Genomic DNA, 18,997 nt, shown 5'->3' with positions numbered 1-18,997 from the left:
GTGGTACAGGGATTTAGTCAATTAAAAAAATGAGAAAAATTCCACCACTGTGATTATCTAAAGCTCAGAGCTGGTCTTAGTCTAAAAATGTACACCCACACACTAGTCTTCCATTTTAATACCCTTTATGCACATGCCTCATCATAGAAGTCTAAATTTCATTCCTACACTCTTAAAACCATTCTCATACATAATATCTTTAGAGACGCATGGTCCATGTTTATTGTGTGAATAAAGATATTCAAATCACTTGTATTTTCTTTTAGAGAAAGTCTGTACCAAGAAACTGTGGGCATTCGGGGAAAACTTTTACTTAAAAAAAAGAAAAATATCTAAGCCTAATCAAAATTAGTGCATAGTCCCCCAAATCTGACCTTACCAAAGCCCATTAACAGAAGCAATGACAATACAAATCCTAGCTGACACATTACTAGTAAATAACAATATTCACAGCATATTTGGATAGCAGAATAAAGAGTTTATTAAAATCAAATTATTTGATTTTCCATCTATCTTTGGGAGAAGTACAAAACCATAAATTCTATCAACAATTCAATTTGAATTTCTCATTAATTTTGTAGGTTGACAGAGTTAATCTATCACCCAGTGTTCAAGGGCTGGAGAGGTAAAGAGTTGCCGGTGATCGGGGAACATTAGAATACTTTTCAGTGGAGGAAATTAATATAATAGATAATCACAGTACAGAATCTAAATTTCTTAATGGATTTGACTCTTCTACAAATTAATCAGTAGAAGCCAGATCTACAGATTGACGAGTAACCAGATGAATGGAAACTCCTGGAAGGAAATTTGATTGGGTGCCTGAATCTGGATCCACAGCCCAGGAAAGGGAAGCCACAGACTCCATAACCCAGGGGTCTGAAGCCATGGGGTCCAAAGCCCATTGAGTAGCAGCTTCTGTATCCAGAGCTCAGGGAGAGGCAACTGCTGGACTTAAAGCCCAGACACCCAGCATAAGTTGTCCAGCAGGAACTGCAGAGCCTGGAGGTCCTGGGGTGGTAGCAGGATGACTGGCAGGGAAAGGACACCACACGAGATGTCTGGAACCTGATGGGCTCATAGCAGATCTCCTGACAGCTACGTAATAGAGAGGAGCCCAGCAGGCAGGTGCTAGGAGAGCAGAGGTCAGTGCTGTAGACCAGGTTGCTGGGCTGGAAGGAGCCTGGGCAGCGCAGATAACATCCAAGGGAGCAGGAGGGGAATTTTCCAGGGCAGCCATTGTAGGACATGCTGACAGGAGGTATGAGCTTAGTTGAGTTACAGGGAGAAGATTCTGAGTTTGAATTTAACCTTCTGGACAGGTGTGTATATATATGCTCTCAGCAGTAGGTGTGGTAACCTACAGGGTCATTTTTTACATATTTGTGCTCCCTCGTTTACATGTGTGTAACTCAGTAATCTTCCCTGTAATTGCAGTTGGAATCGTTTTCTCCATATTGTATTTATGGGTGCTATAATTTTGGTGTTATAGCCAAGGCCAATGAACTACACTATGTCAGAAATGCTATGACTGTTTCACACTAATGCTTATCCCATCATAGTCAGGAAATGGTGAGATAAGCATCATTTTCCTTTTCCTCTTGTCATAATCCTTGTGTGTTTTATGTCTGGCAATGATGAGAAAACACTTTTCTCAAATGGTGGTTAAATAAGATAAAATTATATCTCTTCTTTGTCAATGGATCAAAGGTGCAACTTTGGCTTGAATGAGGAATCTACTAAATACTGACCTTACTTGTCCCTATGTTTTCTCATTCTCCAAAATTATTGCACACCTATTACATTCTATTACACATGTGTCTCAGATACAATGGAGAGGAAAAAATATCAGCCAGGACAAATTGAATATCACTGATGGCTACAACCAGAGAGAAACCTGGACAATTATTTGGAGACATAGTGACAGTGGGGGACAGAACCAAGACAGAGTCACAAATGCAGGCCAGTTTGGACCCTTATGAAGAGAATCAAAGAGCTAAGAAATATTGAGATGAGGGAAGGAAAAATTGAGTTTTAGATCCAGTGTATCTGATATGAGACCTGTAGTCTTAACAGATTCTCATCTGTATGTGTAGCAGCCCTGAGAATTTACTTCTCAGATCTTCATCTGCAGGAGGCTTGATTGACCAAGGGCCCCCCCCATGCTATGGTCTGAAATCTAACACTTCATTGGCATGGAAGCCTTCCTATTCATGTGGCTGCTGCCAGGCAATGACTCAGCGTAGCAGAGACACATGGAATCCTCTGATGGCCAACAACTGAGGATTCTCCAATGGCCTTGAGGAACTATCTTTAATCTGTGGCTACCTGGGGCATGTCCTTCCCTCTCTTCTTCACTCTGGTCAGACTCGTATGGAAGTCTGACATCTCCTAGCCTTCTTCACTCCCTCTCCCAACTCTTTTCTCCCACAGACATTTCCCAATACAATCCTTGTACCTTTAATTCCATCTTGGTGTCTACTTCATGAATGACCTGTACTAACACAGTAAGTTATGGAGTGACTTTTGCCAGCCCAACTATGTCTCTTCCAGGCCTTACGGATTTGTTGCCAAGAATCTATCTGGTGTTACTGATTTTTCATTTCCTTATTTTTTTAACAGTAAATTCTGCCCTTTTGTTAGTTCACTCTTTTGCTTAATCTGGGATTAATGTACTTTCCAATTTTCACTCCTTAGTGTGGATATGGATTCAGTGATTTTCAGCCATTCTTCTAAAATGTATACACTTAAGGCTATAACTTTCCTACTAAGCACAGTTTAATTTTGATATTTTATATTTTATTGTGTTTTCTTCTTTGAGGATGGATTGTTTACAAGCATAATGCTTAATTTCCAAATATATGAAGATTTACTAGTTAATTCTGTTGTTCTAGTTGCTATTTCTTCTTAGCTTATACCACTATGATAAGCATATGATCTATTTTGGTAAATGCTTTGTGGGCATTTGAACATAACTGATATTCTGAAGTTTTGACCACAATGTTTCATGCATGTTACTTAGACCATATTTGCTAATCATGTCGTTAATATTTTCTATGCCCTTATTGTTTGTTTGTCTGTCATCTATTTCTATCAGAAGTGAAAGAAGAGTATTACATTTCTAGTTGTGATTGCGGATTTGTATATTTCTCTTTGTAGATTGTCATTTTTTTTTTGGTGTGACAGCATGAGCCATCTTTTTCTTTATATTTATTGTGTTTGAAATTTGTGATAGTTCCTTAATCTGTGTGTCAAAGAATTCCCAGATGCATTTCTCTGTTTTGCATGTTAAACATTCTAAATGCTTACTTTAAACATAAGGAAGATAGTCATTAAACTTTGTCTTAAAGAAGCAAAGGCAAGATAAGATTTAAAATACAAAGGGTAGATTCTGGTGAGGGAAAAATGCAGGTAATCTGAGTATATCGAATCTTGTTTACACATTTTTGGAATTAAACTAATTGGTTGGTGGGTAGTAAAACATTCAGACTGGACATTCTGTCTTGTACGTGCCAACTCAGGTTAACAAATAAAATTATTTCAGTTATTTAATAATTAAAGAAAACTGTTTGGAAGTTCAGCTTTGGAGCATTTGTTGCAGGCTGTCTCTGGGTAACGTTTGCTAAAGCCCATCATCTTTCAGCCATCTCGACCTTAGGCCAGCTCTTCTTATTTTCCTCATTACTATTTCACATGTGAGATGATGTCTTTCATCAATTTTGATAAATTGTCAACTATAGTCTCTTCAAGTATTTTTTCTGTCCCATTCTTATTTCCTTTTTTCCCTGAGATTCTAATTATAAGCAAAATACACTATTAAACTATGTTACATATGCCCCTTACAGTCTTTTCTCTATTTTCAACCTTTTTGTCTTTTTATGCTTTACTTTGGGAATTTCCTTCTATTCCATCTTCTAATTCACTAATTGTCTATTCAGCAATGTTTAATCCCCTGATAAAACATATAAATTAGGTTTTCCAAATCAGTTATTATTTTGTAAATTTCTAAAACTTTCAATTAGTTTCTGTTGTTTAGTTTTCAGTTTTCTGTCAAAATCTTCAATCTTATCTTTAATTCTTTAAACATAACTATTCCTTGATAATAGTATTTTCCTATTTCCTATTGTTAAATTCTTTACATAGGTATTTTAATGTCTGATTTTGACATGTCCATTATATGGATTGTGTATTTCAGATTCTATTTTCTGCTGTTCTGTTTTGTTCCAGTCTTATTTTCTCATATTCCTGCTATATTTTTAGGGTAATAGATATTTCATATATATTTTAAAAACCTGGGTGACTTTACCTCCCTCCAGAAAGATTTGCTTATATTTTTGGAAGGCTGCTAGGATAAAGATGTCAGAATTCTAGATTATTTTAATCCAAAGAGGGATTGAGAGAATTCAAACCTGGGCTTCAGTTCTTATAGGAAGCTGTCTATTAGCAACTCAGTTTTACTTCTATGAACTGGTTCTCCATGGTCTGGGGTATTTTCCATGGTCCCAACTCTTTGGTAAGTCCAAAATTCTAATTTTATTTCTCTAGCCCTGTTAGTTTATGAAAATTCTCTCAGCTCCTTAGTCACTACTTCCAAAATCAACATATAATTTAAAGGGAATAGCAAACTCCAGATATAGGCTCGTTTCTTTTGATTTCAGTTCTGACCCATATAGTGTCTCTGTGACTCTGGAACATTTTGATATGTCTCTGAAGTTTTCAAACACAGATTTTTTTTTTTTAATTTCTCCAGCTTTTCTATTCTCATTGAAAGGAATTGTTCAATGTTTTAAACAATGTTAGCTTGCTAATTTTATGTAATTTTGAAAGGTTTATTTATGTTTAGAATACATAAGAGCATTTCAAATAAGGGAGTAGCTACAGTGAAGGTGACCATTTAAAAGTCTGTTACAGCAGTTTAAGTAGTAATAGATGACACCAGAAGTCATGGAATTTAAAGCTGCTGTTGTGAGTATCAACCTTTCTTTCTAACCCTGTCTCCCACCCCCGTACCACTTCCCCGTGCCTTACACTGTTACAATATGGCCTACACTCACCACGTGCCTTCATACCTTTCTGATTTCCTCATCCCGTTTTAACCTTCCAGACCTTATCTTGTTCTGTTCCATATTTATTGCATCTTTGCTTTTCTAAGTGACACCCCACTGCCAACGGAAGCTGTCCACACCCTGCCTATGTCTCCTGGGTAATCATCTGTATATTCTGAAGGCTGATTCTTCAGCGCATCTGTAAAGCTCTGTCTAAGGACCTTTTCACTTCCCAGGGCATGCTGAGCCCCTGCACAGGGAATCCTCCACTAGAACTGAGCTCCAGATGTCTACAGTGGTGCCTGGCTTAGTAATGCACACCGTACTGCTTTCCTTCCATTCCCTGTCAATCTTCCCACCCCCTGCAGGTGTTTACTGTGATCACCTCCCAAGTAAAAAACTTGCCCTTGAATCCATGTTCTCAAGCTTTGTTTCCAGATAATTTATAGAAAAATACTTGGATGCCTCATTAATACATTTACCGAAAAATCTTCGATGTTTCTCCACCTTGTAAAATTGTAATTATAACACAAGGAACTATACTCAATATTTTATAACTTATAAGAGAAAAAATCTGAAAAGGAATATATATATAATATGTACATTATAAGTGAATCTGTGCTGTACACCTGAAACTAATGCAGTATTCTAAATCAACCATAATTTAATAAAAATAAATAAATTGTAATTTTAAAGTCCTAGGGAAAAATACCAAGAATATATTACAAAGGGAAATGTACTTTAGTATTGCATGTGACACATTTAAGAAAGGCAGCCATGATATCTTTGTCCAATGAATATATTTTTAAGAACACAGAATTCAAAAGACTTCTAATCTACGTTGGATAATAATAAAGAACATATTTTGTGGCTAATAGGTAATACTAGATAGTGATTAAAGGGGATCTTTATATAAGAAGTATTGGCTTTTGTTTATTGTTTCAAACCTACATGATTAATAAAAGAAAGATCCCCAGCAGGTTAGTGACAAGCTGACTGGTAATTTGGAGAAGAGTAGTAGCTGAGTGCCGACCATTGTAACTTTTAACTATGGATGAGATTCTGCTGGAAACACACCTCACATATCAAAACAACTTTGTTCATAACATAAGGGTTTAGACTCTGCAATTAAAAAATCAGAAGTCACAGGATCACAGCTCAAAGTGTTAAATTTTACATGAAATATATATCTCATTTTTTGTTATAAATAACTCAGTTTAAAAAAAGAACAAAAATAATGGTGGAGGTTTATGGTACATAGAACAAACAATATAATCTCTGGGCTTAATTTCGTCCACGATTAGGGAGTTTACAAATTCTTCTTGAATTTATATTAATTTAAGGTAGATGAAAATTTAGTAATTTAGAGCAAAGGGAAGAGAAGAATACCTCTTCTCAGGGAATTGTCCTTGAACAAGGAAACTGGAGTAACTGAAGACAAATTCACTCAATTTCCCAGTTTTGCCAGATAAATTTATGCTCCCCTTTTAACTCAGGTATTTTATATTCAAACATTTTTAAAATTTTGTCCAGCTTTATTGAAGTATAAATGACAAATAACAGTTGATATATATAGTGTACAATGTGGCGTTTTGCTATAGGTATATATTGTGAAATGATTACTGAAATCAAACTAACATATCCATCACTTCATGTGGTTACAATTTGTGTGTGTACGTGTGGTGAGAACACTTAAGATCATCTCTCTTAGGAAATATCAAGTATACAAAATAGTATTAGTGGTATCATTAACTATAGTTACCAGGCTGTACATCAGATCTGCAGAATGTGTTCATCCTGCATAATTAACATCTTGTACCCTTTGGCCAATATCAGAATACTTTTAGAATTATGTTTGAAAACAGAAAAAACGGGGAAAGAATAATGTCCACAGTATTGTATCAATTAGACATTTTACCTACTTGCTGAGGCACAAAGCAAGGAGAAATGAATTCTGGTCTTGAAGAACAGAAAATAAAGGACTCACCAAGTAACTATTTGAATTGGGTGTATTTACTTCTTCCCTCTGTCCTCTTCCTTCTATAAGGTCTACATTATGTTACTTTCAAAGTTGCCATAGTTTTTTGTTTGTTTGTTTTTTTGCGGTATGCGGGCCTCTCACTGTTGTGGCCTCTCCCGTCGTGGAGCACAGGCTCCGGACGCGCAGGCTCAGCGGTCATGGCTCACAGGCCCAGCCGCTCCGCGGCATGTGGGATCTTCCCGGACCGGGGTACGAACCCGTGTCCCCTGCATCAGCAGGCGGACTCTCAACCATGGCGCCACCAGGGAAGCCCAGTTGCCATAGATTTTATTGATAAAATTCAATATTTTTAACATTATTATTTTTTGTAAGTTTATAACAGTTTTATTAGAAAATAAAATAAGAAAATATTGCCATCAACCATAACACTATATTTCCTCGAGTCTGGAATATAATTTAACTGGTTTTATTCTAACATTAAATATTTTGTGAATGAACTAGAAAGTATCTGTTTATACTCTCAGAATATGAAAAATCTAGCAAATTTTGTTTTTAAGCTTATAATCTGTAGTTAAGTAGAGGCTATATATATATATATATATATACATATATGTATATATATATATATATATATATATGAAAAAACAGAAGAGAAAGTCTAAGTTAAGCACAGAAAAAGGAGGAAAGAAAAATGCTACTGTGGGGACAGAAAGAGAGAAGAGAGAGAGATTCATACGTTCTGCAGAGGAAAAGAGAACTGGAAAGAAAAAAAAAAAACCTTCAAACTGAGCTTCCCTGCTGGCACAGTGGTTGAGAGTCCACCTGCCGATGCAGGGGACACGGGTTCATGCCACGATCTGGGAGGATCCCTCATGCCGCGGAGTGGCTGGGCCCATGAGCCATGACCTCTGAGCCTGCGCGTCCAGAGCCTGTACTCCGAAAAAAAAAAACACCTTCAAATTGCAGCTCTGCAAAGGAACAACATATGAAAATTCATAAAATATACTAATTTTGAAAATTTTAATTAAAAAGACATTAGGAAACAGATAGTAATTTTAGTGCAATAGAAAAAAAAAAATTCCTGAGCCTTCTCTGTTTCACTTTCATTTGTTTCCTCCCCTCATCAGACTATTCCTTCCTGGCTGAATAGAGATGGGCCCAGATTGATCTTCCCTGGTACTATTTCAACTGAGCCGTTTTTTTTTTTGGTTGTTTTTTGTCATCTTAACTTTACATACACAGCAAAGTGTCTTTCAGTTTCTAGCCATTTCTCTCTCAGTGTCTGTTTTATTTATTTTTGGTCTCTCTTCATCAGTTTAAAGACACAATGTAACTGTGATACTTGGTGTATTAGTTTTCTATTGCTGCCATAACAGATTACCACCAAGTGATTTTGGAGAATGGGAATGAATGTTGACAAGGCGGATCATTCCAGCAAGGATTCCATCCAGCTAGAAACTGTGCCTCTGATCCATTGTACCAGAAGAAAATTGATTTTGTCTCACTCCCCACTCTTAGGAGGAAAGCATCTACCAGCAAAACCAGATGTGGATACACAGGAATCAGATTAGCATAAACCAGAGGAAAAGCTTTTCTGGTCTTGTTGCTTTCCTGGCCATAATGGGATGTGCATTAATGTAAAAGAGTCAGCATTTCTGACACAGCAGTAGTCCATTGGCTTTGGCTATAACAACAAAATACAGGACCCATAAAAACAAATGTGGAAAACTATTTGAATGCAACTGCAATTACAGAGAAGACTATCGAATTACACATATGAAAAAGAGGAAATCTAACGTAGGGCCCATGACCCCATAGGTGTCACACCTATTGCTGAAAGTATATAAATGCCATAGTGCAGGAGTGACATTCAAACTTAGAATCTTCTCACAGTAACTCAGCTGAACTCATATCTCCTGTCAACATGTCCCATAATTGCCTCTCTGGAGATTTCTCCTTCCACTCCCTTGGGGGCCACCTGTGCTACCCAGGCTCCTTCCACCCCAGCAACCTGGTCTATGGCACTGACCTCTGCTCTCCCAGCACCTGCCAGCTGGGCTCCTCTCTCTACAGTCAGGAGACCTGTTATGAGCCCATCAGGTGCCAGATGTCCCTTGTGGTGTCCAGTCCCTGCCAGACATCCTGCTACTGCCCCAGGCCCTCCAGTCTCTGCAGTCCCTGTTGGACAACTTATGCTGGGTGTCTGGGCTTTAGGTCCAGCAGCTGAAGTTCCCTGAGCTCTGGATCCAGAAGCTGCTACTCACTGGGCTATGGATTCCATTGCCTCAGACCCCGGGGTTATGGAATCTGTGGCTTCCCTTCCCTGGGCTGTGGATCCAGATTCTTCCGTCCAACCAACTTTGCCTCCAGTAGCTGCCAATCATCGTGTTACAGAACAACATGTGGATTTGCTTTCTATCGTTCAACTTGTTGAGGGTCTAGATCCTTTCGAGTATTGAGATCAAAGTCTCTACTCAGTACAGCCATCATTTTCGTTCTCACCATTTACCACTGTTCTTTTATTCTAAAATCATCAGTTTCTTGCATCATCAACTTTTGAGAGACTCTGAATTTAATGAATAACCCAATATGAAGTCCTAATACCTGTACTATTGATAGAAAATATGCTATTGGATTTTCTTGGAAGAGCAGTTGAAAATGAAAACCTTAATCTGATAAATTTATATTGTCATCTAGCACCGAAATATATTGTTCGGCTTATTATTATTTGCCTATAGTTTATTTAGGATTTGGGAATTTAAAATAAAGACCAATATGACTCTGAAATTGGGTTTGGGAACACACATTTTGATAGATTTGAGCAAATTTCTTTTGTCAGTGCATATGTTCCCTACTGGGAGTATTTATTTCCTGGAGGTCCATATTTTGTATGTCTCAATATCAGTGACACTTGCCTGAGAATGGAGGCATGGATTTCTGCTGATAAAGGAAAACAGAGAAATTGGCACAAAACTAGAAATGCAGGCAACAAGAACACAATATAACTTATAAGATAAGGTTACACATAGACCAAAAACGTACCTGAAAGTCTAGTATCTGAGTGTGGATTTTCAGCTAAGAGAAAAGATGAGCCTTAAACAACTGCTAAGATAGATGTTTTGCTCCCTGTTGCTTGGCATAAGTGCCATGATCCTTCCCTGAGCCTGGTCCCTGAGCATGATCCATTCGTGAGCCGTCCCTATGAACATATGTAAAGAGATGCACAATGACCTTAAGTGGGGAGTAACTGGGTTAAGGCGGTGTGGGAAAACCTCCTGATGCTTCTCCAAGGCTCAAACTGCATCAACTAAGAGCAACACACCTGAGCAATGCTGAACAAACATTTGTATCCATTAGTCTTAGCCTGAACCCCTCTCTCCCCGAAAGCAGAGCTGAAGTCAAAACCTTGGGTGCAGACAGTGTATTTGCCACGAGACCCCAGGGAGCTAGTTTGGGAGACCATGGAAGGTGAAAGAATGGAAGATGAAAATTTCACAAAGGGACATATTTTTTGGTTGACTTTATGGTGGGCACTGGGGACTCAATCGTTCAGGGCCTTTTTAGGAATGTATAGAATGACTTTTGGAATCGTCCACCCCAGGATCTGATCAACAGGAGGAAGCATGTATGCATCAGCTTCTGTTTCCCATTGCTAGAGTGTTGTCCCTGACGTTTGTCACTTCTCTGGAACGTCATTACCTGTGCAAAGAGGATTCATAGTGTGTTCCTTTTGTTTTCCTGGCTGTGCCCTCTGAGAAGCCCAGGCAGAGAGTGAAAGAAAAGTTGTCTATGCATGAAGGGAGAGACTGTCTGTGCAAAGAGTATTGAAACTTGCATGAAATTGTTCACCATAGCTGTGCCTGGGATCATAGGTGAGAAAATGAGGATATAACAGAGAATACAAAGGTACCAGATATACCACTTGCATTTAATGCTCAAACATCCTTGTGAGAAAGACAGATATTGTGTCATATAGATCTTTCTAGGCCTGAAGGAATGAAAAGTCAAAAAGAATTAGAATCTTGCCCAAGGTTATACATCAAAGATCTAGTAGAATCCAATCTCTTGAATTAATCTTTTCTTGTTCTTTCCTGACGCGCAGGCTCAGTGACCATGGCTCACGGGCCCAGCCACTCCGCGGCATGTGGGATCTTCCCCGACTGGGGCACGAACCCATGTCACCTGCATCGGCAGGCGGATTCTCAACCACTGCGCCACCAGGGAAGCCCTGTTTGTTTTTACTTCCACAAGAAAACTTAGGATTTAACACGAGTGAAAATGATTTAGAATAGTTATGTGACCTAAATGAAATGTATGCATCAGAGTGATATATTAACACAGCTTTTGCAACTACTAGTGATAAATAATTATCTTTGGAAATAATTGTCTTAAAAGTTCTATCTTTTGAAATAGATACTGATGCTTCTTCAGCAAAATTGCCTCTTTTATTTTTCATGTGGTAAGTGATATTTCTGACCCCAGTGGTGGAGAGTTAATGTTATTGAATTGCTGTACAAGTCATATATTCACCACCAATTTGCTTTAGTAATAGATATTAAGTATTCACATTTTTAAATTAAATATGAACTTTTAGCTTTAGCTCTTTGCTCCTAAAAAGATATTTTTTTGCAAAGGTTAAAGAAGAAAGATGTTCCCAAACAATTAAATTAATAGTTGTAGATTTAAACAATACGACATGTGGCCAAGCCACTGTAGCAAGAGCATTTAGATTAATATTTATATGCTGTGTGCCACCCTCAATTTTAGGCCCATATTTTATGTACACCTAATCAGTAATTCTAAATTCCCCACTATCTCCACCAACTGGTAGTTTGGGATGTATTATTGCAACTTGCAGGCTGTGGAAAGAGCCGTAGCAGTACTGGCTAGGTTAGAATGACAAATGACCCTCCAGCAAGATTTGAACATGTGAGCTGTCCTACCACTTGTATCTGAGTGTAATTTGTTTTCCATGGTCCCTCTGCAATAAAAGGAGTAGTTCCATTTTGTTCAGGCAGGATGACCAAAGAAAGGATAGGATATGGCTTGTCTTCTTTCAGATTTAACACTGGTTAAAGTGAAAGCTCTGTACACTATACATGTATGTCATACTCCACTAGATGAAACCATAGGAAAAGCAAAGTGGTTTCCTAAACTGATCATCACTTATGTTAACTCAATTATTCACTATAAATAAAAAGTGAAAAATCTAAGACAATTACCAAATGGGACTGGATGCTGAGACAAATGGAATAAACCAAGACATATGGTTACCCTGTGGGTGAGAATCTAGGTCATCTGTATCTTTCAGTAATGTTGTCCTTGACATAATGGATAAAAGTTTGGAGCATAACTGCTGATCCAGGAAAGATCAGCTCCCTAAACATTTAGTTGAATGTTGTAACAAGAGAATGTTTGCATTGTTTTTGAATTTCATTTTCTTTTTGTTTGTTTTTTTCCAAACAAATGCTATCAACAGAACTGAAAAAATAGTAGCAATTGGGACTCCAAACTTGTATAACGGATTGTATGGAAAATGTTGGGCTTACTTGCTAATAAGTGCTGGAATGTGTTAGATGTTTCATTTATAAATCAATTAGAAATTTCATTTGATTTCTTATATGCCTGTAAAGCTGGGAGAACTGGAATTCTCACCAAATCTAACTCACTAAAATCTAAGTTCTTACTGAATATCCCCATTTCAATTTCTCAAATATTTTAGAATGTATTTATGATTAACTTTCCTTCCAGAATTATATGATGTAGTCAATTTAATATACCTTACAATTTGTAACTATTTTATATAAAAATATTCATTTCTAACCCACGACAAAACCAAAGGTCACAGTTATTTGTTTGTAGTCTTAAAAATGTATTTTCAGGTTTTATCATATGAAGGTATTAACAGATGGAGTAAACATAAAAGATGAAATAATTTCTTCCAAACCTAAAGGGCACTGGGCAATTTTACATTTTAAAGTAAAGATTTTTTAAATGATGAATACAAGATACAGAAATATCCAGCCAGATATTTAGAAGTAGTTTTGAAGACAAAAAGTAAACAAATAATGTTAAAGCCAATATGTGGATGTCATATACCACATTTTTTTTTTTTTCAGTATGCGGTCCTCTCACTGTTGTGGCCGCTCCCGTTGTGGAGCACAGGCTCCGGATGCGCAAGCTCAGCAGCTATGGCTCACGGGCCCAGCCGCTCCGCGGCATGTGGGATCTTCCTGGACCAGGGCACGAACCTGTGTCCCCTGCATTGGCAGGCGGACTCTCAACCACTGCGCCACCAGGGAAGCCCTACCATATTTTTATTTAAACTTACAACATTTTTTTCTACTAGTAATACCAGTTACTGGTATTCAAATTATCCCTAATCCATAGTAGGTAACAGTAGAAGTCAAATTTATAAGCTAAATGTAGGACAAAAGGTCAATAAATAGTATAGATATTGATATAGCAGGTATTGCATTAAATTTCTAGATGTAGTAGGTATTGTGTTCACGCATAATATTAGTAGAAGCCAGGTCCACAGGTTGGTTGGAAAGAAAGAGACTGGCAGCTCCTAGAAGAGAGGTAGGTCGGAAGGTAAAAGCTGGATCTACAACTTAGGGATGAGAAAGCACTGGGACCACAAACCGCTGATTGGAAACCACTGGATCCAAAGCCCAGAGATGGGATGCCACAATCAAAAGATTGAAAGTCACTTGGAGCCAAAGCCCAGAGGCCTAGAGACACAGAGTAGGCCGTCTGGCAGGGAATGAAGAACATGGAGGTCCTCCAGTGGTAGCAGGACGTCTGGCAGGGACCGGACACAACATGGAATGTCTGGCACCTGATGGGATCACAGCAAGTCTCCTGACAGCCAGTGTAGAGAGAGGAGTGCAGACGGCAGGAGCTGGGAGAGCAGCGATCAGTGCTTTAGACCAGGTCTCTGGGGTAAGAAGAGCCACAGGAGGAGCCTGAGTAGCACAGGTGGTCCCCAAGGGAGCAGGAGGGGAAGTTTCCAGAGCAGCGGTAGTAGGACATGTTGACAGGACATGTAACTTACAATGGGAATACTCTAAGTTTGAATGTTGCTTTTTCGACAGGGGCATTTATATAACCTTATCATTGACTGTGTCATCCACATGGTTTATAAAAACAAGTCACCTTCCTCTTTTTAAATGAATTGGAAAAGATCAGCATAGTTATACATATGTAGTATTTGTAGTTTTACAACTGGAAAGTGCAGTCATGTTTGTGCCTTGGAATTCAGGTAATAGTATTGAATTTTCAAAGCTCTTAGTCATCCTTCTCTACCAAAGGTCACTGAGCAGATCACTCAGAAAACTTTAGATGTAGTGTCTGGGCTGAGGGAAGCGGGCTTAATTAAAAATAATTGATAACCCTTTCAAAGTCTGTCTCAAAATCGTTGCCATCTGGATAACAAAGTTGCTAACTGATCTACTCAAAGTCATTTTTTTCAAACGCAAAAACATACATTGACTGCTCCCAGGAAGTGGAAAGTTTACCTAATGGACAGTGCCATCAGGAAGCAGCGATGGTAACATGTAGATGTATGAGGATTATTTTTTTACATCGGATCTTGATTTTAATGGCTTTAGTGAAATATTAACTGAGAGATCCCCTTATTTCTGATGTCCCTGCTTAAAATTGTATGCAAACTAATGAGTCAGTCTTAGTTTTTCTGTCTTCTGTGTGTGTCTTTACTGTAGAATGAGTTAAGTATTAAATATAAATTTCTTTATATTAGTTTGGAATGTTAGAGGTTATTTATCTAAGATGCTGGAAAAAACAAACATTAAAAATGTGGCAAAAATGCCTAGTATTTCTCTCTCTAATCAGAGGCAATGTTTACCACTAAAAGGATTTCCCAGAATCTGAAAAATGCCCCTGTTCTATAGAAAGTTTATAAGGTAATTGCCTTGAACTTTTGGAGCAAAGGAGTCATCTTAAGCAGATTCTTCCTTTGCCTCAGAAAGCGACATATATCACTTTGACTTAAATTGTTTTCAGGTGTTTCTGACAAGTATTAGAAAATTTCTAAAATAATCATCATTTTTTTTGTTGTTATTGTTCTATGACTTGTATTCCACCTCTGTGTAGGAGGCTAATGAAGACTGACAACCTTGAAGAAGAGGAGAGATTAAGAAGGTTTATCTTTCTGTGGCTTCTGTGCTGTTTGATTTGTTCATTTCATGGAAAAACATTTCCCTTCTACTTTTGAACAAAAGTGCTTGGGTACACAAACCTCCATTTTGTTGAGAAAAGGATGTTCAAAATTACTTAATATCTGATCTCATAGAATATTCTTCCACAGAAATAGCTTATATAAGAGTGGATGACATTGAAGCAAGCAAATTCAATTTAGCTGAGTTAAATATTTATATGGATGTTTTGATGTTCAATAATTTATTAACAAATAAAACAGGAAGGTTTGGAATCTACTAGAATGTTTTTTTCTATTCATAATTAAGAAGCCTAATAAATAAGAATTGTTTATTACAGAAATGGAGCACGTATTATGTTACCTAGTATACGCAACATGATTGAAGACCAATTTGTCTACTCAAAATGTTCAGACTCATAAAATCTACAGTTTGGAAGGGAGTTTTGCAATTACCTTCAGTACTCTACCATGTTGGAATCCCATTTACAATACCTCTTTAGGTGGATATCTAATAAGTGCCCCCAAGATGGAAATCTCACTTACCTGCAAAAGTACCTTGTTTTAGATTTTTAGCTGAATCTTTCCTCAAAACTTCCACTTAGTAATTTCAAGTCTTCATAGAATGAGTCTCAGCTCATCTCCATTGGACAATACATCAGTTTTTGAAGATAGATGTCTTAAGAGATTTGCCTATACCCACAGGTTATCTTAAGCCATCCCCTGTACCAGGCACTACTCTATTTACAGTTAGCGATGATGAACTTTATGAGAGAGTCTAGAAAAATACTTATACTAGTCCTCTAGGCAGAATATATATACGTCATTTGATATATTTACCACATCAGAGGCCCCAAAAGGATTCATTCTCTTTTTTACATTATCATACATTTTGATAACCTCCATTCTCAGTTCAATTTGTAACTATGAATTTTTCTAACTTGATCTTTCGGTGAAGTTTACCCGGGGTAGACACTTTCCTAATTTCTTGATTTTTACTTACCTTCTGTAATAAAAATCCCACTCTATGAGTGAAAACTAAGGGAATAAAAGCCCATTTTTAATGTATACTGCTTATCATTTACTTCTCAGTAACATCAACACCACCAAAAGTTACTTAAACTTTTTGGGGATAGAGATTTTTTTGAGAATTAAATTTATTGATGAGTTCTTTCAAGAAGCAAATCAACTTCAGAACAAAAATTTCTTGACTTAAGTATTTTTATAATGTAATCTTCAAAACACTCCTGCAAATACTGAACCCTTATTTTTAAATCAAAAACTCATGCACACAAGAGCAACTTGGGTACCTGTGCTATAAGAAAACTAGAATGTAAATGTGTTAAACACTCATCTAACGTTTGTACCCATTGAGGATTGTAGGTAGGTTATTTCTTCTATAAGGTACACAAAATTTGGGAGATGGAGCAGATACTGAGGGTTTCTTTTTCTCAATCTGGTTGCTAAACTTTGAACTAAATAAATGTCCCCTCCAGAAAACAAAGTATATTTTAGAGCCTTAAACACAACAAAATTCTCACTGTGTTACCCATTCAATACAATATCTTTAAGGATAGGATGAATAAAACACCAATCTTATCGGTACAATTATAGTATAGTAACATTTTTGCTTCATGAACAATTACTTTGAAAAGCGAATGCAATTCTTTCATTTAAAAGTCCACATTCATAAAAAAAGGTCTTTGAAGGTTCATGTATTTCATTTGGACTAGAACCTAATTAAGCGTTCTTATTAAAATGGGCACATGCTATTACACCCATTGCTAGAGTACAGTATATAACTGTCCACTATAGAAGGTAATGATGTTCACACTCACAAACCTCCCTCTGCAACTCAGTTGAACTTAGAACTCCTGACAACATGTCTTTCAACTGCAGCTCCGGAAACTTCTCCTCCCTCTCCCTCGGAGGTTACCTGGGGTACCCAGTTTCCACCTATGATTCTTTCTACCCCAGCAATATAATCTACCCCCACCCCAGCACTTTCCAGCTGGGCTCCTCTCTCCACGGTGGTTGTCATGAGACCTCCTTTAAGCCCACCAGCTTCCAGACACCCTGGGCTGTGACCAGATCCTACCAGAAATCCTACTTCCATCCAAAAAATATCATCTTCCACAGTCCCTGCCAAACAAATTACACTGGATCTCTAGGTTTTGGAAATACTGGCCTTGGATCTTTTGGTTATGGAAATACTGGCTTGCAGTCTCTGGGGTGTGGATCCAGCTTCTGCTGCCCAACTTACTTTTCTTGTTTTTAGGTAGGCATTCGTTGAAAAATATTTATTGTGTTCTGGTGCTAGACCAGGCATTTATGCTGAATGAAGACATAAATTCCCTGCCTTCACGGAATTCACACACACACTATTTTAACTCACTGCCATGTAGCAAGTGCAAAATGGTGATAAAAACATGTTTCAAAGGGAACACAAAGAACAGGAACTTCAAAGAATGGTGAGAATATCACACAAAACTCATTATTGACAATAGTAAGTGTAAATTACCAGTTCATATAAAAATATAAATCTTGCTGTTCTAATGTGTTAGTTGTGGTCCTTTGAGAAATAGCTGCTCTCTAGGATTTGACATGACAGATATTTATTGGGGAAAATACCTGTCAGTGAAAATGGGGAGGTAGCTGGAGAATTCTGGGAGATCCAGCAGACAACAATGCAGGTCTGAACTCAGTGAAGGAAAGAGGGAAGGAAGGAAGGAAGTTTGCATTAGAATAATCTTCTTCAGGCAGTTCCAAGAAAGTTTTGGTAAGTCACCCGCAAGTCACAGAGATGGGCCTGCCTGAGTATCCCTGCCAAGCTCAGTCACTGGCCAAGAACAGGGCACAGCATGACCTTGGCATAAACGTGGGGGTAGATTCAGAGACTGGCAGCTGGGACTGTAAGTCAGTTATGCTCCCTGAAGTGGGAGATATGAGAGCTACATTTTTTTTTAATTTATTTATTTTTGGCTGTGTTGGGTCTTTGCTGCTGCCCGCGGGCTTTCTCTAGTTGCAGCGAGCGGCGACTGCTCTTCGTTGTGGTGCACAGGCTTCTCATTGCAGTGGCTTCTCTCACTGCAGAGCACAGGCTCTAGGTGCACAGACTTCAGTAGTTGTGGTACGTGGGCTCAGTAGTTGTGGTGCATGGGCTTAATTGTTCCACGGCATTTGGGATCTTCCTGGACCAGGGCTCGAACCCATGTCTCCTGCATTGGCAGGCGGATTCTTAACCACTGTGCCACCAGGGAAGTTCTGAGAGCTACATTTGCATAGTTTCCATGTTCATGAAATTTATTCTGATTTCAAATAAGCTGAAATAATGACAAATAGTATAATACTAACTGAAAAAAAGACTTTTCCATGAATTAAGTTCAATATACATTATTTTACTTTCATCAATCAAAAAAATTAATTCCTATATTAGACCCTATATAGGACTCACTGGGTGAAAGTCAAACCTTACAACTGAATGTGAGAAACAATTCAGAATTATTGGATGGCCATCTTTGATTTTAAATGCAAGTGATGTATTAAACAGATTGGACCCAGTAGGGTATCATTAGGAAAGTGCTTCATTTTTCTCCTGCTGTGGAACTTCACTATTGACCTGCAGACTCTAACTTCCATGAATTTCTGAATAATACCTTGTGCAGAACTATGATCACATTAAGATATTAAGAAACATTTTATTCCATATTAGTAGTTAAGTTTACTCTAGTATAAATTAAGAACCAGTCTTACAGCCATATTAAAGCCTCCTCCCTGTGTCCTGAGTTCAAGCCT

The 18,997-nt window shown here is 37.8% G+C and overlaps 2 protein-coding genes and 2 pseudogenes across 2 annotated transcripts; 2 read left to right on the top strand and 2 right to left on the bottom strand.

Moving 5' to 3' along the window:
* Positions 1-669: 669 nt before the first annotated feature.
* LOC149749278 (keratin-associated protein 13-1-like) lies at positions 670-3,047 on the bottom strand. Its single transcript, XM_089910336.1, has one exon. It carries the CDS (start codon positions 1,248-1,250, stop codon positions 747-749), a length of 504 nt encoding a protein of 167 aa, XP_089766462.1. The 5' UTR covers positions 1,251-3,047; the 3' UTR covers positions 670-746.
* Positions 3,048-8,871: 5,824 nt separating this feature from the next.
* LOC111175020 (keratin-associated protein 13-1-like) lies at positions 8,872-9,482 on the top strand (annotated as a pseudogene).
* Positions 9,483-13,545: 4,063 nt separating this feature from the next.
* Positions 13,546-14,294, bottom strand: LOC111175017 (keratin-associated protein 13-1-like; annotated as a pseudogene).
* A 2,740-nt stretch (positions 14,295-17,034) lies between these two features.
* On the top strand, positions 17,035-18,639 carry KRTAP15-1 (keratin associated protein 15-1). The gene has a single exon (XM_022574018.2). The coding sequence runs from the start codon at positions 17,085-17,087 to the stop codon at positions 17,478-17,480; it is 396 nt and encodes a 131-aa protein (XP_022429726.1). The 5' UTR covers positions 17,035-17,084; the 3' UTR covers positions 17,481-18,639.
* The last annotated feature ends 358 nt before the right edge of the window (positions 18,640-18,997 follow it).

Source organism: Delphinapterus leucas, chromosome 4 (assembly GCF_059928025.1).
Source record: "Delphinapterus leucas isolate spDelLeu-1000000601 "Yukka" chromosome 4, BTC_Dleu_Yukka2, whole genome shotgun sequence".
Lineage (NCBI taxonomy): Eukaryota > Metazoa > Chordata > Mammalia > Artiodactyla > Monodontidae > Delphinapterus > Delphinapterus leucas.
Note: the sequence above shows the minus strand (reverse complement) of the source record. Positions and strands in the feature narration are given on the sequence as shown.